Source organism: Lupinus angustifolius, chromosome LG02 (genome assembly GCF_001865875.1).
Source record: "Lupinus angustifolius cultivar Tanjil chromosome LG02, LupAngTanjil_v1.0, whole genome shotgun sequence".
Taxonomy (NCBI): domain Eukaryota; kingdom Viridiplantae; phylum Streptophyta; class Magnoliopsida; order Fabales; family Fabaceae; genus Lupinus; species Lupinus angustifolius.
Genome location: NC_032010.1, coordinates 22,761,274 through 22,786,667, shown reverse-complemented (window position 1 = coordinate 22,786,667; position 25,394 = coordinate 22,761,274). Strand labels below are relative to the sequence as shown.

The following is a 25,394-nucleotide window of genomic DNA, read 5'->3' as shown; positions in this document are numbered from 1 at the left end:
TAGGTACAATCTTGGTGATTTCAAAAATATCAAAGTGTGAACTGAACCAATATATAGTGGTTTCACACATTTAAAACATAACTAAAGTGTAAAAACAATTTATCACTTTTGTGGTTCAATTAAAACTTTAAATCCAAATTCATTATATAAGTTAAATCCTAATTCATTATATTTTCATATAAGTTAAATCCTAATTCAAATTAAACCCTTATGTCATATGTTGTGTAGTTCACATATATTAAAATATAAATTTTAGGTGAGAGCTAACATGCGAACTCACTTTTAGTTCGCTTGGAAGCGAACTAGTTTTCTAGCCATTGGATAGATAATCATTTAATTTGAGCCGTTAGTTATGTTATCGGTTACTTGTTGTGGCCCATCATGAATAGAAGACGTTGTAGCTGAGCAAGACTTATGTTTCTTTCTCAGAAGTCGTGACATAGAAGGACATAGTCAGCATGCACAGAAGTCGTAACAACCAATATCGACTTCTGAGCTTACTGAGACATAGTGGGCTTTAAAGGTCGTGTAAAAGGCTTTCACTTTTGTTGGACCTAACTCGTTTTTTGCTTTATTTTTTTGAACCAATTTTGTTTACTTATTTTTAAAAATGTCATCAGTGTTTGGGCCTATTTATTTGTAATTATTGAAGATAAAAAGCCAATGTTTAGAGGCCTTTTTAAAAGAGAGAAATAAAATAAATTTGGTAAATGTAAAATGTTAATATAAATTGAATTATTTAAAATTAAGTTACAATAATACTAAATTTAATGATTCCTTATATGACCTCTTGTCCCACACCTAGGTGGTTGCCTATGACGTCGTGACCTTCCTCGATGTGCAACTATAGTCTGATCTTCATTTGTATTTGTTTGTTCGGTAGGGAAAATGTTATCATCACCCATGAAAGAACTTGATCCAAGACCATCATCTTGATTGATGTTGAACATCATACCATTGTGATATACATTTGCTGATTGAGGTGTACCCAATAAGGTATTGATAAAATAACTATCTTCTGTAAAAAATGAGTGATAGTGAGGCATGATATCATCAATGCGATGTTGGTGTGATGGTTGATCGTGGAAAGACATTTTCCCAAGTTAAATATTATAAGAGACACACATTGTGTGTTGATAAATCGATTGTTGTGACATAAAATGTTAGTTTGTCACAGGTTGGATTATTGGAGTTTGAGGTATGGGAGGTTGATTTGGATGGTAGTATTGTTGTTGACTTTGTTGATAATTTATTGAGAGTGAGTCTCAGGGTTATAATTCTGCACATAAAAAAAGTCTAGAATAGGTGAGATACTAATTCATATATTGGTGTGTATGGATATGAAATCGAATTCGAGATCCTTGCAAGACTTTATCTCTGCGATGACTTCAATGGTCGATCCATTGTGCATGCTTAATGGCACAGTTTGCATCTTGATTTCCACGTTTATCAATTCTATGTAGTGCATCAATATTGTTAAGTGATTGTGGCACGTCTTGAACCAAACCAAATTGTAGTCTGACTCCATCTATTTGTTGGCACTCGACAATCGAGAAACAAATCAAGGTTGTGCATACACTCCACACCTTCTTATTTTGTTGGACATGACGGGGGAGATTGTTGATGTCAGTCTTAATGGGTGTAATTTGAATTAACAAATGATGAGAACATATTGTTAGAGAATTGAAATATTGCTATAAATTGTAAGAAATAAGAGCTTATGAATTTTTACGTGGTTCACATCCATATGATCTAAGCGTGACCTATATCCTGTCAAATCATCACGTTGTATTCCTTGAAAATGATAATTGTTGAGACCTCACCTATACAATTTTGATATTAATTATAATGGATAGAGGAAATTTTGTTGTTACGAATAAAATTTATGTATACGTAAAAATATATATTACCTTGATGAAAATGGATAAGTAGGTAGAACTTGAACTCTAGGTGCAAGGAAAGGTAGACGATATTACGCCCAAGATTGTAAAAGTATCAAGCAACCATCCATTGCCTTTGCATTTGGTTTTTTCCCGACATATCTCCTTATACCAGTTAGCTGAACCCCAACTATAATGATGAACTATTTTTAGGTCTCGAAGTATAGGTAAGTACATTAAATGTACTCGACTATTAAATTTATCGGATAATAACTGACCTCCTATAATGTATAGGATACATGTCCTACAATATTGTTCTAATTGTAATTGTGTAGGTTGAGTGGGCAGGTGAGCAAAGTTTTGACTCAACCAAGTTAATTTTAATTTGCACACCCTCATATCGTGTCCATAAATTAGAACTTTTCCTAATAGTTCCATACACAATTCATTCCAATAAAAAAAAGTGGGTCCAGATATAGGTAGACCATTGACATTCACTTCTAATTGGAGTGAAACATCTTCCAAAGTAATGATACATTCACCACATGAAAGATGAAATGTATGTATTTCAAGCCTCCATTTTTCAACAAAAGATGTAACTAATGATGGATCTATGTTACAAGATTTGATGCGAGATATTTGTGAAAACCCAATAAGGTGTAATAGATCCTCTAGCAATGGTTCTTCTGGAAACAAGTTAACGTATCTGAATTTAATTAGATCTTTAGAAGATTCCTGTAAAAAAAATATCGAACTTGTTAGAGTACATAAAGAGAAATATATTTCTAATTTATTATTAATAATTATGATTGGGTAGTTGTGAATCGAAATATTTTTTAAGCTGAAACTGTGGTGTAAGTTTTTAATTTTTTTTAAAATGATTCAAGAAATATATAGTACCAAAATTACAAAAAGTAACAAAATTATTTTATTACATCAAGTAATTACTTAGACTTCACATTCATTTTCAAAAAAAAAAAATAACGACTACAACTATCAATATTTGGACAACTAAGTTTATTGTGTCCAATTTCTCGACATATGCCATATTGGTTACCATGTTTACCTCTTGAGCTCGTCCTAACATCTCGCTCTTTATGACGCACACTAATAGGATTCCTTACTTGGTCTTCATTATTAGCATCACCATTTTCCATGGAACTCGAACTTTGTTTCAATCGGAGTATATTACTTTCATTGTAAACTTTTTCCATCATTTCTTTAAAGTATTCCTCCATTTTATAAGCAAGGTTATACAAAACTCTGCAATCATCACTCAATGTTCCATATATGCTGCTTTGAACTTATTCTTTATTAAGGTCACACTATTCAAAATTTAGATGTTGAGCATCATTTGTTTTTTTGTCTATCTCTCAAGAACCATACAAGGTGGCAAATGTGGGATATCGAGAATTAGTAACACAAAAATACTATAACTACAGGGCATCCCAAATGATTTCATTCTTCTACATGAAAATTCAATGTCCACATTAGAACCATCATCGTAATGGGAAACGTGTTATTTTATGTTGGGACTGTAATGCTTTTCGACTTTGTATATTACATGACTTGATGTTTGGTGGGTAGAAATTATCTTCATTTTTATAGCTTACATAAACACTTCAACAAATTGTTTGAACACCGCTATGGTATATAATGAAGCAGCATGACCCTCTAAATTATGATAAGGAGTTTGTAATAAGTCATCACCATATGAATATTTAAAATCTTCAACAACCTCATTGTTGCGTATATGGCTTACACATTATTAAAAGTGATGCAAAAACTCGGTCACATTATATCCAGACTCTATGTACCTCCCCATTTGTGAATGTAACCCATCGCATCGTGATGTGGTATGCAAACCAGCATAGAACTTTCCCAGATATAAGACCTAGCCCACATATTCTTCAATGATAAGTCTGAGAGGCCCTAACATTATTTTGAAGTCCATGATTGATGATAAGTTTCTCCTACATCATTTGAAATTCTTCAACCTCAACATCAGCATACATAAATTTCTGGAAATCCTTGTCATAAACTATTTGATAAGACATATAAAAAAAACTATTGATAAGTGATTAGGTTTATCATGAACTAGTTTATTTGAGAGCATAAAATCCATCTCTTATATTTTTAACAAAAAAAGAGTGAAAGCTGAGTTATTTTGATTTCAAATTTATATGCTATATAGTTTTACTCTATCTCTCTTAGCTTGTAATAAGTTTGGATAAGTTTTTTTAGTTCTATATGATTTAGTTAACACTTTCTATTTTAATTGATTATTTTAAAGAAGTACTGAAAATGATGTTTTGATCAATTCTGTTAATAATTATGTAGGGATGATTTAGTTAGAGTTTTGTTCCATCTTTGTCAAAACTTTGAGTTAGAGATATATTTTTTAATATCTACATTTGTATGTATATGTTTCAGAAGCCTTAATACATAGACATTCAATTAATTAGTAGGCAAGGAAGTATATAAATGCTGATAGTAGATTATCGGACAACATATATCTAATAATAAGTCCATTATCTGACAATAATGGTAGGTTATTAAATGCTGATAGTAGACTATATGGTAGGTACAATCTTGGTGATTTCAAAAATATCAAAGTGTGAACTGAACCAATATATAGTGGTTTCACACATTTAAAACATAACTAAAGTGTAAAAACAATTTATCACTTTTGTGGTTCAATTAAAACTTTAAATCCAAATTCATTATATAAGTTAAATCCTAATTCATTATATTTTCATATAAGTTAAATCCTAATTCAAATTAAACCCTTATGTCATATGTTGTGTAGTTCACATATATTAAAATATAAATTTTAGGTGAGAGCTAACATGCGAACTCACTTTTAGTTCGCTTGGAAGCGAACTAGTTTTCTAGCCATTGGATAGATAATCATTTAATTTGAGCCGTTAGTTATGTTATCGGTTACTTGTTGTGGCCCATCATGAATAGAAGACGTTGTAGCTGAGCAAGACTTATGTTTCTTTCTCAGAAGTCGTGACATAGAAGGACATAGTCAGCATGCACAGAAGTCGTAACAACCAATATCGACTTCTGAGCTTACTGAGACATAGTGGGCTTTAAAGGTCGTGTAAAAGGCTTTCACTTTTGTTGGACCTAACTCGTTTTTTGCTTTATTTTTTTGAACCAATTTTGTTTACTTATTTTTAAAAATGTCATCAGTGTTTGGGCCTATTTATTTGTAATTATTGAAGATAAAAAGCCAATGTTTAGAGGCCTTTTTAAAAGAGAGAAATAAAATAAATTTGGTAAATGTAAAATGTTAATATAAATTGAATTATTTAAAATTAAGTTACAATAATACTAAATTTAATGATTCCTTATATGACCTCTTGTCCCACACCTAGGTGGTTGCCTATGACGTCGTGACCTTCCTCGATGTGCAACTATAGTCTGATCTTCATTTGTATTTGTTTGTTCGGTAGGGAAAATGTTATCATCACCCATGAAAGAACTTGATCCAAGACCATCATCTTGATTGATGTTGAACATCATACCATTGTGATATACATTTGCTGATTGAGGTGTACCCAATAAGGTATTGATAAAATAACTATCTTCTGTAAAAAATGAGTGATAGTGAGGCATGATATCATCAATGCGATGTTGGTGTGATGGTTGATCGTGGAAAGACATTTTCCCAAGTTAAATATTATAAGAGACACACATTGTGTGTTGATAAATCGATTGTTGTGACATAAAATGTTAGTTTGTCACAGGTTGGATTATTGGAGTTTGAGGTATGGGAGGTTGATTTGGATGGTAGTATTGTTGTTGACTTTGTTGATAATTTATTGAGAGTGAGTCTCAGGGTTATAATTCTGCACATAAAAAAAGTCTAGAATAGGTGAGATACTAATTCATATATTGGTGTGTATGGATATGAAATCGAATTCGAGATCCTTGCAAGACTTTATCTCTGCGATGACTTCAATGGTCGATCCATTGTGCATGCTTAATGGCACAGTTTGCATCTTGATTTCCACGTTTATCAATTCTATGTAGTGCATCAATATTGTTAAGTGATTGTGGCACGTCTTGAACCAAACCAAATTGTAGTCTGACTCCATCTATTTGTTGGCACTCGACAATCGAGAAACAAATCAAGGTTGTGCATACACTCCACACCTTCTTATTTTGTTGGACATGACGGGGGAGATTGTTGATGTCAGTCTTAATGGGTGTAATTTGAATTAACAAATGATGAGAACATATTGTTAGAGAATTGAAATATTGCTATAAATTGTAAGAAATAAGAGCTTATGAATTTTTACGTGGTTCACATCCATATGATCTAAGCGTGACCTATATCCTGTCAAATCATCACGTTGTATTCCTTGAAAATGATAATTGTTGAGACCTCACCTATACAATTTTGATATTAATTATAATGGATAGAGGAAATTTTGTTGTTACGAATAAAATTTATGTATACGTAAAAATATATATTACCTTGATGAAAATGGATAAGTAGGTAGAACTTGAACTCTAGGTGCAAGGAAAGGTAGACGATATTACGCCCAAGATTGTAAAAGTATCAAGCAACCATCCATTGCCTTTGCATTTGGTTTTTTCCCGACATATCTCCTTATACCAGTTAGCTGAACCCCAACTATAATGATGAACTATTTTTAGGTCTCGAAGTATAGGTAAGTACATTAAATGTACTCGACTATTAAATTTATCGGATAATAACTGACCTCCTATAATGTATAGGATACATGTCCTACAATATTGTTCTAATTGTAATTGTGTAGGTTGAGTGGGCAGGTGAGCAAAGTTTTGACTCAACCAAGTTAATTTTAATTTGCACACCCTCATATCGTGTCCATAAATTAGAACTTTTCCTAATAGTTCCATACACAATTCATTCCAATAAAAAAAAGTGGGTCCAGATATAGGTAGACCATTGACATTCACTTCTAATTGGAGTGAAACATCTTCCAAAGTAATGATACATTCACCACATGAAAGATGAAATGTATGTATTTCAAGCCTCCATTTTTCAACAAAAGATGTAACTAATGATGGATCTATGTTACAAGATTTGATGCGAGATATTTGTGAAAACCCAATAAGGTGTAATAGATCCTCTAGCAATGGTTCTTCTGGAAACAAGTTAACGTATCTGAATTTAATTAGATCTTTAGAAGATTCCTGTAAAAAAAATATCGAACTTGTTAGAGTACATAAAGAGAAATATATTTCTAATTTATTATTAATAATTATGATTGGGTAGTTGTGAATCGAAATATTTTTTAAGCTGAAACTGTGGTGTAAGTTTTTAATTTTTTTTAAAATGATTCAAGAAATATATAGTACCAAAATTACAAAAAGTAACAAAATTATTTTATTACATCAAGTAATTACTTAGACTTCACATTCATTTTCAAAAAAAAAAAATAACGACTACAACTATCAATATTTGGACAACTAAGTTTATTGTGTCCAATTTCTCGACATATGCCATATTGGTTACCATGTTTACCTCTTGAGCTCGTCCTAACATCTCGCTCTTTATGACGCACACTAATAGGATTCCTTACTTGGTCTTCATTATTAGCATCACCATTTTCCATGGAACTCGAACTTTGTTTCAATCGGAGTATATTACTTTCATTGTAAACTTTTTCCATCATTTCTTTAAAGTATTCCTCCATTTTATAAGCAAGGTTATACAAAACTCTGCAATCATCACTCAATGTTCCATATATGCTGCTTTGAACTTATTCTTTATTAAGGTCACACTATTCAAAATTTAGATGTTGAGCATCATTTGTTTTTTTGTCTATCTCTCAAGAACCATACAAGGTGGCAAATGTGGGATATCGAGAATTAGTAACACAAAAATACTATAACTACAGGGCATCCCAAATGATTTCATTCTTCTACATGAAAATTCAATGTCCACATTAGAACCATCATCGTAATGGGAAACGTGTTATTTTATGTTGGGACTGTAATGCTTTTCGACTTTGTATATTACATGACTTGATGTTTGGTGGGTAGAAATTATCTTCATTTTTATAGCTTACATAAACACTTCAACAAATTGTTTGAACACCGCTATGGTATATAATGAAGCAGCATGACCCTCTAAATTATGATAAGGAGTTTGTAATAAGTCATCACCATATGAATATTTAAAATCTTCAACAACCTCATTGTTGCGTATATGGCTTACACATTATTAAAAGTGATGCAAAAACTCGGTCACATTATATCCAGACTCTATGTACCTCCCCATTTGTGAATGTAACCCATCGCATCGTGATGTGGTATGCAAACCAGCATAGAACTTTCCCAGATATAAGACCTAGCCCACATATTCTTCAATGATAAGTCTGAGAGGCCCTAACATTATTTTGAAGTCCATGATTGATGATAAGTTTCTCCTACATCATTTGAAATTCTTCAACCTCAACATCAGCATACATAAATTTCTGGAAATCCTTGTCAAAGTTCTTCTTCTTGATATTTTTTCCAGCGTTGTTACATATATGTCAAGTGCATAACCTATGGTGAGCTTTAGGAAAAAATCATTGGATTGAATTCTTCATTGTCAAGTCCCCATATGTGATAACACACTTTGGTTGTTTCCCATTCATTGCCACCAATTTTTTTTCTAAAAGCCACACATATATTTCCTCTATCTCATTTTACACTAGAAAATACGACAACTGGAAATTTATATTTGTTTCTACCATAAGTTGCATCAAAAGCAAGAACATCTCCGAAAACTGAGGAGTAAAAAATGCTACATCCATCCGCCATAACAATTGTTGCAACTTACTTTCTTCGTCTACAGTATGCATCCAATACATTGTACAATCTGATTTCAATTGCTCCTTCAAGTATTATAAGGTTGCTTCTGCATCATCATTTCTTATCCTTATTTGCTTCTGGATTTGATTGTACATGTCTTTCCTAGAAAACCCAATATAGTGATAACTACAACATTGACTAGTAGATGAAACAAAAACATTTCCCGTTCCTATGCCCAACTCTCTCATGGTGTTCATCTGACCAATATATGTCGCAGTTATTCTTCGGTTATAGGCTATCATCTCACCATAATATTTACCAAGTAGTTCATGACTATGTTCATCAGAAAAATAACTCACGTACCGACCTCTTTTTTCCTTGTCAACATGAATCTTCATTCTTGCTAAACAACCGCATCTTGTTTCTTTTCTAGGCATCCTCTCCGAACCACATCACCTTTCTTCTCTCTGAATCCTTCTTTATCACAAAAAATTAATTGCCATAAAATTTCATCGTCCTTATCCCGACGAGTATGATATTTTCTTATATCAAACCCTTTCTTCATATCAAACATCTTATAAAATTTGTATGCAACATCGTTGTTCAAAAACCTAAAATTCCTCACTTCATCTATGTTTAACAATCCAAAATCAATTTCTTTAAAATCCAAATCCTCCTTTATTTCATTCATATTTTCAGCATCACTATTATCAAATTCATTTACTACCTAGAATCATTAAAGTATATCATTTATATTACTAAAATAAAAACAAAAACATAAAATAAATTACTTTTAAACAAATTAGTACTTGATCATAGTATTTTTCATTGATATTAATTTCTTCTTCCATCTAATAGACTTTAACAAACATAAAATTAATCAATAATTTTATTTTTAAAAAATTATTTCACAATAAAATAGTATCAAACAAGGAACACACAGTAAAAAAATAATAATTACAGAGAACAAACATATAACTAATAAAATATTTATGAAAACAAATATAATAAATAATGTAAGAGTACTAAATGAAAAACAAGCTATAACATTATATATGCAAAATCGCCCCTTCAATATATTATGTTGGAAGAAGCCAATATAATTCAATACGATGGAAGAACCAAATATATTTCACTATGTCGCATGAAGCTAATGTACTAAAGTTGGTTCATTTCGAAGTTATTTTGGACTCACTGAAGTCGTTTTCCAACAAAAAGACATCAGAAAAGAAGTCTTGAATCATCCTCCCGACTTCAAAACTGGACAAGACATCATTGAAGTCGTGTTTCTCCAACAAGATGTCCATGTGGAAGTCTTAACTTCTCATACAGACTTCTGAAAGGTTTTGTCCACAGTAGCTGGTAACATAACTTTTCCATCCAACGGTCGTAAATCATTTGCATCGAAGCAAACTAATAAGGAGTTTGTAGTTTAGTTCGACCCTAAATTTTATGTTCTAGATGTTCATTATGACAGGTGAGACTGTGTTAAATAGTTACCCAATTTTTGAAGCACTCCACAAAATTTTATTATACAATTACTTTTGTGTTTAAAAATATTTTTGGTTAACAATTTGTAAGTTACATTCTTTTAATAAGATTTTTGTTAGTTTGGAATGAAACCATGGAGAAGAGAGTAAAAAATAACCTCAGTTATGCTTTCATTAAAATAATATAGAACCTGACAAAAGGGAGGATTGATCTATATTAATACCAATTCTTAATATCAAAAGGAAAAGGTATACTAACAACTATAACCAACTGAATTATCCAAAAAGGAAAATGGTAATAACTGACTAACAACTAAAAGATTAAAAATAACATTGAGCTTTCTCTAAAGCAAAGCCCAAATGCTAAATAAAAGACCAAAAACATGAAGCAAAGTTGAAACAGAGGAGGAGAAAAATAATGGTGTCGTGAGGAAGAAGGCAACCATAGATGAGGGATCATTAACAACTTTATCAAGTACAACCCAATTGAGTGGTAAAGTAATAAAATGAGGACTAGGAATGGACACTACAAGACGGACATGTTTAAGCATGCCCGTGTATATATTTATGAGTACTCGTGTGAGATGCAAACTCGGTTTTCAACCGAAAATTAGGTCACAATAGCTTGTTTTTATATTAGTAAATTAATTTTATAACTTTCAACAATTTAATAGAAAATAATAAATAAAAGAATTATTTTTTCAATATTTAAAAATAGTATTATAATTAACATTGAGGATCTACTTTCTCCAAGTGTAACTTTTTTAAACTTAGTTTTTATCCTAGCCATCAATTCTATGGACATCTGATAGTTTAGATTTACTCATTAATCCAAATTGTTGGATTTCCATAGAATTGAGGGTATGATGAAAAGTAAGTTTTAAAAACTTACTCTTCATTCTAGCCCTCAATTCTTGGAGTAATTGAATCTTTCCTCTTTAATTAATTGACAAAACTTGTTTATGATTACTTTTTCCTAGAGATGTCTAATCTAGAAAAAGAATAAGTTATTATACCTTCCACCACAAAAATTCAGGTAATATTGTCGTGGGGGCTGTTAGGCAGCCTACATAGGCATTGGGCTAGCATGGGATATCACGAAAATTTGGAACACGAAATCTGGAATGACAACTTAAAGGGAATGTTGAGCGCGGAAAGTTGGAACATAGTTGTGGGCACACGGCTCCACATGTTTGAGGGAGAATGATCACGACATGACATATGGAGTGGGGAGACAGTGGACATTTGGTTCAGTGACGACATGACAAATTGGCGTGTCGAAAACAATGCAATCGAACTACTATTGTATGAGCATAGAAACTCACCTCTTTTTAGTACTTTTGGGTGTGTTTTTTTTAAACATTTTTTTGTTTAAATATTATTTTATCTAAATTAGACATAATAGAGAGTTTTCTACGTTTTGACTGTAAAAGCATAGTGGCTACTTGAAATCATGTGGGTGAGTCAAAATTGAGTTCACTTATTCCTAAGTCGCAAAGTCAGTTTACAACTGAAAATCAGATCACGAAAGTGTAAGTAGACAGTATTAACAATCACGTAAAGAGTTTTTCATTTTAATTATATATGTTGTAATAATCATATTTAAAAAATTATTACATGAATAATAACATATGTATATGGTAAATTTATTATTGTAGTTCAATTACTAAATTTTTTTATGAAATAATAATGTATAATCACAAAATATTAAAAAATGATAATATATAAAATATTTAACTAACAAGAGGTTAGGTTGTGAAAAAACCATTATAAACCTGGCTAAACTCGAATAATTAGATGAGTGAACTAGATATTCACTTAATTTATTATTATAAAAATCACAAAACCCTACTCCAATTTGTTGTCTTATTCAAATAAGAAGAGTGTGAGAGAGATTTTCCTCTAATATAATTATATATAATTATGCATTTACATATATTTATACCATTATTAATTATATTTGATATTATTTGATCCACCCAATAGTTTAACAAATTAAGACTAATATGAAACATTTTTTAACTTTATGTCCAAATCTAGTTTTCCCATTTAGGAGTGTGTGACACAAATGTTTCCTCTCCACATTCAACTTTATATTTTTCATATTTTAAATTTTACTAAATGCTTCTTAGATCTTCAATTTTGGAATGCTATTATTAATTTATTTAATTTCCTCCACCTTTTTTCATTTCGCTTAAGTTAATTTCAAATAATACTTTATATTCAATTAATGTTTATAAAAAAAATATATTTCTAATATATTGTTTCCATACTATTAAAATAACCCATGAAAAAGTAGATTACCATATATAAAAAAATATAAATGTATAATATTTGTTCACCAAGTAAAAGAAAAAATTTACATCATCATCCATCAAACAAACGAACTATCATTTTTAGGTGCTGGTGCAAATAAAGCTAGTAATAACTCACGCAGACTAGTGTTACACTGAGATTCTCTACCATGTCTACAAAAAAATCATGTCTTTATACTATAAAATAATATAAAAAAATTATTTTCTATTTTTATAATTTTTAGATTTAGATATCATTTTTTAATTGAATTAATACACAAAAGAAAATTAAAAGTGTGACAACTCCATCTCAATCAACAGTTTTCTCATATAGATAAATATTAAAAAAAATAAAAAATAATATGATAAATATATTTTTATTTTTTATCTATATCTATACTATTAATAAAAGAAAAACACAAAATAATCACTCATCATGGTGTAATTTGTGTTTTCCTATTTTGCCCTCAATATCTTTTTATTTCTACAAAAAACATATAATATTATTTTCTTATTTTATCCTTATTATCTTCTTATTTTAAAAATGTATTTAAAAAATTGAATATTAGACTAATTGAATAAATTCAACCGTAAATTTAGTGCAAAAAATTATTTTTGAATTTATAAAATACAAACTATACATTACAAACGATAGGAAAACGAAAGCGGATTGACAGACACGACAGTGTATGTCAACACACTAGTATATAATATAACATATTCTATTTTCACTTTCTAGTTCTCTCTGTTAATAATCGAGTAAGACATAGAGACTCATCCACGTATTCATTTTAATACCAACTTTCCTTATAATCCAAACGTCGTCGTTTTCTTCTCCGATTTGCAACCGCTTCAACACTTCACTGTACTACGTTGATGCTAAAAAATGTCGTTCTTTAACTCTAATCCATTCGATTGGCACTACGACGATGGCGGAGATCTCGACCATGAAATCCTCGAAATCCATGGCCGCAGTTTTTCCGTCTTCTCCATTTTCTCCGTCCTCTTCATTATCGCCGTCATTGCCACCGCTCTCATGCTCTACTCCCGCCGGATATTCTTCTCCTGGGCTTTCTCTTCATCCCAGACACGCCACGCGCCGCTAACTTCACCGTCGCAACAGGGACTCGAACCTGAAACGATAAAGAAACTACCGATTGTACTGCATCGAGCGCCGTCGGATCAAGATAGCGCGCGTGAGTGCTGCATATGCTTGAGCGCGTTTAGAATGGGAGAGAAATTGAAGGTTTTGCCAGGATGTGATCATTGCTTTCATTGTGAGTGTGTTGATAATTGGCTTCAGAATCATAGTAATTGTCCTCTGTGTAGAGCTTCTCTTCAACTTCATGGTTCTTCATTTCCAACAATTCTCATTCAAGAACCACCCGTTAGACATTCTTAACCAGTTGAGTTTTGATTCTTAATCAATATCAATGAAGAAAATCATAATTACTTGTCTGTATAATTTGTTTTGAGTCATTTGGATTTGATGTTAGTTGCTGGTTTCATTGGTTTCACTTTGCAACTTATAAGAATGAATTGGGAGTTTTACTACTTTTGCTTTGCAACATTGCATACATATTTTATGGGTGAATGTTATATTTGGATTTTGTGTATATACAAATTTACAACTTCTTGTAGTTATTTTGAGATATATATTTTTTTAGTATTACCGATAGTTTTATTATATTTTAATTAAAAAATTAATTTCTTTTGATATATATATTAACAAATGTTTTTTCTAAAAATCAAATCATTAACTTTTTATTCTCACCCATAAGAAGCCTTCCACCACTACAGAAAGGCTTATTAGTATATATACTGATTTTGTATCAGACAACTACTAAAAGGACGACAAAATTTTGTCTGTGAATTGTTGTGAATAAGACATTACTCGTTTTATTTTTACGAGACAATTCTTGTGATCAACTTATAGAAAAAATCTGGTAAACATTTTTATTAGATATCAAATAAATTTTTGAGAAAAAGATGTTTGCACTATATTGCATGCATTTTATATACTGTTATTATGTTATCCATTATCGATTTTAAATTATTGTTGACTTATGAAAAAATCTACTCAAAATGGATGGTGAATAATAAAATGTATGAGTATAAATATTTACACTCTAAAATTTTGAGCATTCTGCAAAATTATATGAGTTTAAAAGCTATGCATAATCATTGTAAAGTTTTTTATACTGTCGACTCATCATCCACTATTATTATATTATTTTTATTTAAGAGTCAATGATTATTAACATATGATTGATAGATAATTTGCAGTATAAAAACCATTACACTATCAACATATACATAATAAATCCAAATTATATTTGACATCACGTTAATTTCAAATTTATATTTATATCTTCTAGAAAGAGTCAATGTAATTATGGCATTAGATTAGGAATGACAACGGGGCGGGGGCGAGTTTGCACATACTCAAACCCGAACTCGAAATTCAAAATCTGAACGCGAATTCAATCCCAAACTCAACGGGGTTGAAAATAAAAATATTATCCCAAAACCCGTCAGGTTTCAGGTAACCCAAACTCGAAAAAACTCGAAATGATAAAGTATTAAAGAAAATATGATATTCTTTTCGTGTAATTTTTCTCTAGCATTTCTATTTTCTCTTGTATTATTTCATTTTTTTTATGTTTGAAGATTCAATAGTATGTAAAGTGAAATTAGAAATTAAAAATAATGGACAAATGATAGAAATTTCAATTTTAAATTGAATTACCTTCCTTCAGGACGAGTTCACGTTAGGGTGTTTGCTATACCAAACCCGAACACGAAATTTAACCTCTGGTAAAATCCGAACCTGAACCCAATCACATCAGGTTTTCCCCATTAAATTTGGGTTCGGTTCAGGCGGATACCCACGAGTTCGATTTTTATTGTCATCCCTAGCTAAAATGGAGTGACAACTTTTAAAATTGGAAAGGTGCAATTTAAGCCAAATTTAATTAAAATAAATATAGGAAGATGAATGTAATTTTCCTTTAGATTTTAAGTTTCTAACAATTTGTTAGTATAGTGATGTAAATTTCCACTAGAGTCCAAAAAGACCAAAATGTCAATAGTACGATTCTTGAAATCAACATTTGTTTAAAGTGACAATTACATACTACAAAAAAATTAGTTCTTTATCCATAAAATAAGACGATACTCTTTCTACTATAAAAAAACAAAATTAGGAGTATTAAGTGTGCATGTTTGTTTTCATGAAGAAAACTTGTATGAAGACACATGTCATATGTCACATTTAGAGACAAATGTATTTTATGGTTTTTGATAATATCATTTAAAATTAAATTTAATTAAAATTAAAATATTAATATATTATCAAGATTTTATTGGTTATCTTTACATAGTTCTATCTCCACACAAGTCTTTACGAGTTTGCTAACAACTGTTTTAACTTTTAAGTGCACGTTTGTTTCCCAAACAGTCTTTCAAGTTTCAACATAAGTCACTATGAGTAACTTTCACTTCAACTTGTGTTTTCTGTGATTCCAAACACATGTTAAATGCATTGAAAAAATTTATACTTTACTTTTAGAGATACAGTTCCCCGTTTCGTGATTATTTAAGGAGTGCCATACATCATTGGTAAGCAATACCTTATGTAAAGTACCAAAATGGATACATTAATGAATAGTTCTTAAATGCTTCTTGGTTATACCTTACAACTTCTTAAATGCTTTTTATTTACACCTTACAAAGTTCTGAAATGCTTTTGTTGATTATAAGTTATTTATACACAACCGTAAATAAGGATATACATTAACAAAATAAAATAAAATTATTAAAGCTATAGAATTTAGATTTCTAATTTATTAGATAAATTTTTTTGATAGAAAATATACAATTTGTTCTTTAAATTCCCACTTCAAAATTTGGGCACTTAATACTTCTCACGTGACAATGGTCCATGATAATAGACATTTGTTTAGTGATAGTCCTTGATTGAGTTTTGAATCGGAATTTAGAAGGGTCATATATATGACTTCTAGTGACATCATTCAGAAGTCCTACAACATGTTGACTTATGATGAGTCACTTTTGTCTACCACGTTGTCCTACACTCCTACCTATTATGTCATGCAAATGTATATTAAGTGGGAAATAATATATATGCACTAATTACTAATTCTATTTGAAATTATAGATTTTTATATTAAATTAATACACGCAAATGAACAATAAATATATAAAAATATATATTGATAATGTGGAAATATTAAACTTTATTAACTATTGATAGAATTTAAAATAAATGATATATACATACGAGTTTGATATTAGCATTATCATATCATCCAAAAAATTGTAATTGTAATACCAATTTTTTTTGTCTATTATGAAAAACAGTTCATGCATCTTATGAAATTTAAAGTATAAATTAATATATGCAATTTCATTAGTTGTTAGTCTAAGATTTTATCATTTTTAATGATTCTTATTTTCAATATTAAAAATTATACACCGTATCTTATATTAAAATCACAATTTATGAGTATATATTTAAAATACGTATCCGCGTCAAGATTTTGTAATATACCTTATTATGTAGGTTGTTAATTACAATCAATAAAAATAATAATTTCAAACAATTACAATCAATAATTACGTAATTTGGTAATTTTAATATTACATATATAAGGAATGATGAAAAAAATATGTTAACTTTTTACAATAATAAGATTGATAAGTTAATGTTAATTGGGATTATAATAAAGTAGTCGGGTCATGGTGGATAGCTTAAGAATTAGAGTAATAAAAATGATGAGTATTCAAATCTTACTCAACACATAATACGATAATACTAACATATTAACATTTACAACTTTCCATATTAGTTATCATTTCCATGATAATTATTAAAAATAAATTATAATTTGTAACTTAAATAATATTATGGCAATAAATTAAATTCTATTCAAATGTAAATAATATTATGGAAATAAATTAAATTCTATTATACTTCTTTATACATCATTATTTGATAATAGTATTTGTTTATATGTCAAAACTGAAAAGTCAGAACCACAACTTTTAGGTCAAAGTTTACAAAGATGGTTTGTTTTTAAATTATTTTCTTATTATACCAAGTACAACCTCTTGAAATAAGAAATCCTAACGAATTTGGGTAAATCTATATAGTCCATTAAATTAAGTTATATTAAAAAAATATATTATGTTTTATGTATGTCAAATTGTAATACAAATCTGCTATAAGTAGGTTACAGTTTTTTGTTTCCTACATGTATTTTCGCACTGGAGACAATCCTGTCTAAGTTGAGAATATCTATAGGTATGTAACACGAACTCTCCTACCTGATATATTTTCCATCCATAACCAGTTAACATTAACAAATTTATTTCAATTTTAATTGTTTTTAGACTCTTCATATATATGTGTGGAATTTGATATTAATTTTTTCAACCCAGGCATATGTAAGCATTATCATAAATCTACTTTTGTAAGTTTATAAAATTGTTAAGACAAACTATATAAGTCAAGATGCGAAATTTGGCATCCTTGCATGAGGATGGCAACCATGGTGCATTCCTAAGACTAATTCAACATATCAAGTCTTGCCAGAAAATTAAAAATATGTGAGCACCCAAGGAATTGATTGCACTTTGTTAGAACTAGAAGGTTATATGTTTTGCATCAATCAATGTTAAGTCACTTGTACAATCTATATTGCCAAACTAATGATTACCATAAAGGAAAAATGGATCCTCAAAATTTGAATGGATAAGCCTGATCCAAGCCCAATTCTAAAATGACATAACTTTGAAAGCTGGGTGTTACAAAAAGACATATAAACATATTTATGCTCTATAATTTTTTGAGTTTTGGTATCATTTTGATAGGTATAAACTATAGAAAAGGATGGTGTAGTTAAGTTTTATTAATGATTTTTTTAATTAATTATTTGAATTCACACGAGTCTCATAAGCTTTTAGGAAATCCTTCAACACGAGAAATCATGAAAATAGCTTTTTCCCGTTTTAGGGATATTTTGTGTTGAAGTTGGTCTGATAATACGACAAAATGCCTTTTTTGTATTTTCTTCATTTATGATAATATGAGTATAAGTTGAGCGATTCATTAGTTATATATCTATCTAAGTTTCTGTATTGTATGATTTGTTTCTTCCAATCATAACAAGTAGTATTATGGAGTATGGTTATATGTGTAAGGGTTATTTAGGAATTAGTATCAAAAGTCTAGGTAGCAATATGGAAGATGTGTTATGTTAGATATGTGATATCAAAAATACAATCATGTGAAAAAAACTTTTAAAAGACACTAGCACAAAGAATTCAATCTTTTATTAACATGTTAAATACTTGAAAATGTTTGAGATTAAAGAAGAGTACTTATATGTTGAAGAGTCATTCAAGGGCATGTAGATGACAATTTCAATTGTTGGTAAAATGTGAAATAAAAAACATAAAAAAATTGGAACAAAAAATGTTATTAAACCTAGTTTTATAATTCTCCTCTTTGCCCATTTATTACATATCTCTTATTGCTTTAACATCTGATCCATCTAAAAGAATGATTTCATAAATATTTTTCGTGGCATTCCACTCAAATCTTTTGATCCTATTAATGATATGTTCTCCTAATTTTTTACTATCATCAATTTTTTAACCGAATTACTTCAAACTTTTTTATATATAAAAAATTGTGCAGGGAGAAATTGATAGTATTTAAACACCTTAAATACAACTATATTTAGAGTTTACTCTTATCAAAGTGGGGATCCACTTATTATAAGAGTAAGTTTTTTAAGCTTACTCCCTATTATAGGGAAATATAATAGTTTAAATATGGTCATTAATTAAAATCATTGAATTTTCCGAGAATTAATGGCTAAAATGATGAATAAATTTAAAAAACTTACTCTTAGAATAATATAAAATACCCTTTTGAGTTTTGCCTAATATTACTAGGCTTCAAATTGTAAGCTAATGGGCCAGCCTTCTGGGTTAAAGCCCAACAGTTACACATGTTATTTTCTAGGGTTACCCTGTCTATAAATATCAGTAACTTCCATTCCTTACAACCTTGTTTCTCAGCAGCCATTTTCATCTAGTTGTGTTTTAATATTTGAGGTGAAAAACTTTATTGGTCTTTGTTCCTTAGCACCATGAGAGCCAAGGTATGATACATTGCGTCAATTATTTTACCCATTTCATTTATTATTATAGAATTTGAGTTCTTATTGTTACTGTGATGTGTTCTGTGTAGTGGAAGAAGAAGCGTATGAGGAGGCTCAAGAGGAAGCGCCGAAAGATGAGACAGAGATCCAAGTAGTGTGTTTTATCTCCCTTGCGATGATTAGTCTTTTTTGTTTTTGTTTATGTTTTCAATTCAGACATTCAGAAATTTGTAATACTCTATTTGGTTCATCTAGTTTATGACTTTATGTTGATCTTATTTTAAGCTTATATTAGCTGAAAACAATGTTGTTCATCTGCGATTCAAAGGTCTCATTTTTTTGGGATTGATGTTTTGTTGTTCGTTAACTGCTTCTCCTAGATGTTGCTGTGTCTATCTCTTGGGTTTATAGAATTTCGGATTTTATGTTTGGAGTCTCACATTGAATACATTTGCAAAGTCAATAGGGTATTTAAGCAAAGACACTCTTCTTCCTAATAGATTAGTCTTTTGGTCGAGTTCTCCTCGTTTTCAAGTCTTAACAATTAGTCTTTTTCATTGAGAGTTGTGCCACCAGAAGAGCTACCTAAGCTGGATAAAGCGATATTTCCGCCAAAAGATAGAGTCACCATGGGCTCAGTGCTCAGTAGCCGTCATGGACGTGCAAACATTGTTAGGAGTCCCACAATGAGTTTGGCTTTTAAGTCGTAACATTTTTAGGTGTATTTTCGATCAACTATTTATATGCCCAGTGTCTTATCGATCAGCTATTTACTTGCTGTCCGGTTTTTTATACTATGTTGTATGTTCCATGTAGTATCATTGTTGAGGTTTTCGAACGAAATCTGTTCAGGAGAGTCTAGTTTAACCCTTAATAGGGTTGTTGAAATTTGGCTTACGTTTTGTATTTCAAAATCTTGTGCTTCTAAAGAAAAGTCCACATAAACTTGATCATTTTGGATTACGGGAAATATCTGTTTTTCTGATGAAAAGATTTAGAAAGACCAATTAGTAAGCTATATTATCAAAATATGGTATTCGATTTCAAGATCTTCTCATATGCATGAACTAACGTTGTTAATATTTTGCATTATATGCTGTGCTTGAAGGATGATAAAGATGGTATATCTCATTTGTAGAAATTGACCCAGTTTGTATTTTTTTATCGCAAATGTTTAATGTTAGTATTTTGTTGTTGCTGAACCTGGAATCCACGACCCCTTTCACTCCATTCTATCGCTTTGAGGTAGTGTCAACTCCATTCTACTGCTTTGAGGTAGTGTCATCTCCATGCTATTGCATTGAGGTAGTGTCAAATATGATTAGGGACTTAAGGTGGTGCACACTGGAATGTGTATTTAGAATAGGACTTGAGACTATTTTAGCGGGTAAATATTACTTTGTGATGTTACGCTGATACATTAATGTCATGTTTTCAATTATTTGAAACATTTTTTCTAATAAGGCTTCGTATATGTACTACGGAGGTAATTTAAGCTCTCAATTAAACAGCTTTGACCCTGTGTTTTATGCTAATTAAACTTCAACGAATTAAGTTTGAAAGTTTTCTTAGTGTCACATAAATACTATTATTTTTAAAACGAAAAATGCATTAAAACAATAATAGATATAATACAGATGGGGACTATTTTGTATTGTTTTTTAATTTAAGACTATGTTGATTGAACTAGATAGCAATGGAGCGGATTTAGGTTTCGTTTGTGTTTACGCAACCCTTAGCATGAAATTTGAATTCAACTTGGATGTAGTAGGGCTAATGATGGTTACCATTTTGCCCCTGTTTGTTTTTATGTAATCCAAATCTGTATCAACCTCGTTTAAATCATGCCTTTTATTATTCAAATGGACATCTTTGTCTTTTAATGTTATATATAGAATAAATCTATTATTGGACATTTATATAAATTGGGGTTGGGTTGAGTTTGTGATTGGAATTACATATATCAAACCTGAAGCAGTTTACAAATTTTGGGAATTTGTTTTGGAATGTGTACATCCGCTGATTCCAGCAGCCGCAATAACTTAGTCGTATGAAGATGGCATGCGGTTGCGGCAGCCGCCAGAACTAGCCACATGAAGATGGCTAGCGGTTGCGAATCACCATCAGCCGTAAATAGATGCAACACACAACACAATGCCAGTTGAGGCAGCCATGAATGCTTGATAGTCACAAATGAATTTGATAAGGCAAAGAAATATATAATTCTACTACTCCCCCAGCCACCCCGTCACATAAATTTCTTTTTTCTATTTAAAAGTCACTCGTGTATCAATATATACTAGGGATGGTAACGGGCGCGGGTAGTACTTTCCCGTGTCCAAATCCGCAATATTTGTGGGTAGCCATGCGAGTATTTGTGGGTACCCAACGGATTTTTAATTTTAATTATATATTTATATAATTTTTAATAATCAATATATAAAAATAATTGTTACATAAATAATTTCATTTTTTGATTATTCTCAGAGCAAAGGAGATGATAAATTTATGATTATAGTTAAATATGTATAATTTATTATGAAATATAATAAAGTATATGATATATAATCTTAAAATAATAATAAATATATATAAAAATTTAACTAAAAACTAAATATATAAATTTGCCGGTACCCGTAGGCGAGTATCACAAAACCCGCTCCCACCCATAAGCTATTATTGTAGGTATTTTCACAGTCACCTAAATGTTAGATTTTTTTGCCATCCCTAATATATACTATACTTATTCTAACTTTATATACACCATAAGATAATATTCAATGGCATTCACCAAAACATGTGGTATTCCATCAGGTGCCAAAGCACTACCTTGATCACTGTTTTATCTCTTGCTCAAGTTTCTATATTGGAATTATTCAATGGACTTCATCTAACCTTTTGCATATGCTTTGCCTTGGTTCTTTTTATCCTTTCTTCTCTTTTAACTTGCCATAATTGGAGGCACAAAACCAACACTTTTTTCTGCCAAATGAACTCACTTTATATTTGATAGCTATATAAATGTTGAAAATGATAACAAATAATCTCACCTATTGAAATGTCCCTCCTAAGAAGAAAACAACCAAAGACTTTTATACTAAATTATTGTAAGCAATGAGAAGGCAAAAAGAACCTCTGCCTCTTACTTCTAGTAGGATAATTTGATGCTGTGGATAGTGAAGCAATTTTGTTCACAGCTGATTTAAGGGATTGTTTGAGAGTGGTAAGGCAAACACTACCCTCCTCACTATCCTTCGAGCAAAGCACCAATATGCTTTTGATTCTCCCACCCGAGCTCGCTATGTCAGCTTTAACGGTTGTGAGTCTCAAGCCTTTGAGGACTTGGATGAGTTCAGAGAACAGTTCCGGTCGATCATCGCAACAAACAGAAGCTTTGATGGTAATGTTGTCTTTGAATATGTTTACTTTAGTGTAGCTTTCATCTTCAGCAGCAGGGTAATAGTCAATTGTTACTTCATCAATTTCAGTTGGAACTGTAATGGCTTTGCTCATATCCATGGCTTTTCGCTTTAGATCTTTAACATGTTCTACAACACTTCCGAGTAATGCTGCTTTGTCCATCTGCAACCACACAAAATTTATCATATATTAGCACCCTTTTCTATTAAGAATGGACAATGGAATGGAAATTCTTGTGACACTATCATACAACCTAGTACTAAAACTATTCATAGTATAATGGATCAAATCTGAATGTTTTTTCTTGTTTAATGTTCAGAAAAGACTCCATGCCTTAAATAGTATATACTTGATAGGACTAACTATGCTACTTACTAAATGATCTATGTGATGAAAATCCTTTACCTTATCAGACTTTGGAATCAGTTTTCGGAGGGTTGCAAGCTGTGCATTGATCCTGTCCCGGCGCCTTTTCTCAGCTTGGCTATGGCTATTGGAAGCACTTGCAGCTCTATGTTCTGCAGCCCCTTCAATTGGTAAAGGCCATGAAGGGTACTCACTTGGTTGAATAAAGTCAGAGGCATGAGGCATTGTTTGTGTTGGGACTGAAAAAGGAGATTGACCACTGTTTGGTGCAGAATTGCATTGAGTATTTTGAGTCCAATTAGTGCATAGAGGCCAACAAGAATTGTAGTAACTTTCCATATTCACAATAGAAACCATTCTGAAGGTTCTCTCTGGTCTTCTTAGCTTTTTATCTCCTATTCAGTGCTACTGTTTGCTTAATGGTGATTTTCTTCTTATCTTGATGCTGATTGATGTGATATACAATAATGAATAACCTTTAATTGGTCAAATGGAAATCATTTTGGCTGTATCTGACAGTCACTTCAGCAAGAAAAATCTCCTCAATGATACCACCTTGCCAACTTAGCTTTTGTAAAGAATCTGAAGTTTAAGGAGTGGAAAAAATAAATAAAGCATAGGCCTAATAGACTTATCTTAATTTGTATCCTTGCTGACTAAGAATTAGAACCATAAATGAATCAAATAGGCTTGGAATCACTGCTGGAAATGACATTGTAACAGTGGTAGATATAGTGGATTATGATCAGTATCATATTCTTCTATGGATAATCACAGTGTTTTATTTGTTTTGTTGGGAATTATAACCACTTGGGCTCTTTGTAGATTATAGAGTCTTGATCCTAATTGCACTTATCCTTGAACTTTTATCTCATAATCATAAAAGTTGAATATGTATAAGATTTTATTCTTTTAGGAGTTTAAGCTTTAGTATGAAGTTTCATGTTAAAATAAAAATCCTCATATTTGTTAAGCCTTTACCTAAGACATGTCCTAGAAATAAAATGTTTCAACAGTAGTTTGATATCGAGGGTGAATAATCCAAATTCAATGTGTTATATGTGTGGTGGTTAATAAAGAAAGATGTGTTGTGGAGCCAGTTCATTTAAGATTCTTTAATAACAATTCTTGCACCACTTTTTTTATATCTTTCTTACAACCATAAAAAAATGATGCAAATATCATTGTTACTTATTATTTTATGTACTGATATCATTGTTACTTTGGTAAGGACTTGCACATTTAATTTCAATTTGGTAGAACTAGTTCAGTCTTTGCCAAGGTGACAAGAATAGAAAAGGTGTGGAAAGAAAACAAACACACAATCACAAACTTAAGATTTGCTCCAACAATTAGACAAATGCATGACACAACTAGATTGCTAAAGGGGTTATCCTTATACTAACAAAGTATTGATCTAGTAGTGTAAGACCCTATTGGATACCCAGATAGAACAAAATGTCAACTGTTCGATTCTTGGAAGCGACACTTATTGAGAGAGACAACCACACACCCTGAAAGAAATTAATTTCTTATCCATAGAGTGAATAGATACCATTGATTATACAAAAAGAAAACAGATTGTTCTTCAAGATTTAAGATACCTCTTGGACACCCACTGTACTAATCTCAGCATATATTAGACAAGCAAGTGGACTAGTCCAATGATGCATGCTTCCAAAACAAAGGTTGGTTTCCTTCATGTATCTTGAATGGAAGGTGCAAGTTTAAAGAAAGCCACTCAGTAAAAGTGGCTTATTTTGTACACTTTAATGGTACTAAGATAGAAAACCTCACTTATTGTGTCTCAAGCACAAGCTAGCAAACAAAGAAAGCTTCAACTAGAATCATAGGAGGGTCCCATTTTCACTTAAAATTGTAACTCATAATAATAAAGCAACTTAAAAGAGTGATAAGACTAGTGATCAACCACTCACTTTGCTAGGC

General features: G+C 30.8%; 2 protein-coding genes and 1 long non-coding RNA gene across 3 annotated transcripts; 2 read left to right on the top strand and 1 right to left on the bottom strand.

Moving 5' to 3' along the window:
• LOC109329275 (RING-H2 finger protein ATL66-like) lies at positions 13,281–13,980 on the top strand. Its single transcript, XM_019562956.1, has one exon. The coding sequence runs from the start codon at positions 13,355–13,357 to the stop codon at positions 13,868–13,870; it is 516 nt and encodes a 171-aa protein (XP_019418501.1). The 5' UTR covers positions 13,281–13,354; the 3' UTR covers positions 13,871–13,980.
• LOC109340474 lies at positions 19,537–19,948 on the top strand. The gene is made up of 2 exons (XR_002106799.1): positions 19,537–19,661; positions 19,751–19,948. It is a non-coding gene; the product is annotated as an uncharacterized LOC109340474 (long non-coding RNA).
• LOC109340470 (transcription factor bHLH51-like) lies at positions 22,592–24,019 on the bottom strand. The gene is made up of 2 exons (XM_019578175.1): positions 23,487–24,019; positions 22,592–23,243 (listed from the first exon to the last, which is right to left on the bottom strand). Exons 1-2 carry the CDS (start codon positions 23,802–23,804, stop codon positions 22,764–22,766), a joined length of 798 nt encoding a protein of 265 aa, XP_019433720.1. The 5' UTR covers positions 23,805–24,019; the 3' UTR covers positions 22,592–22,763.

What these genes read in the sequence shown, in the direction of transcription:
- LOC109329275 (XM_019562956.1), top strand. Translation starts at nt 13,355, where the DNA reads ATGTCGTTCTTTAACTCTAATCCATTCGATTGGCACTACGACGATGGC.
- LOC109340470 (XM_019578175.1), bottom strand. Translation starts at nt 23,804, where the DNA reads ATGGTTTCTATTGTGAATATGGAAAGTTACTACAATTCTTGTTGGCCT. An exon ending in TGATTCCAAAGTCTGATAAG is followed by an intron (nt 23,244 to 23,486) that starts GTAAAGGATTTT and finishes GTGTGGTTGCAG; the next exon opens with ATGGACAAAGCAGCATTACT.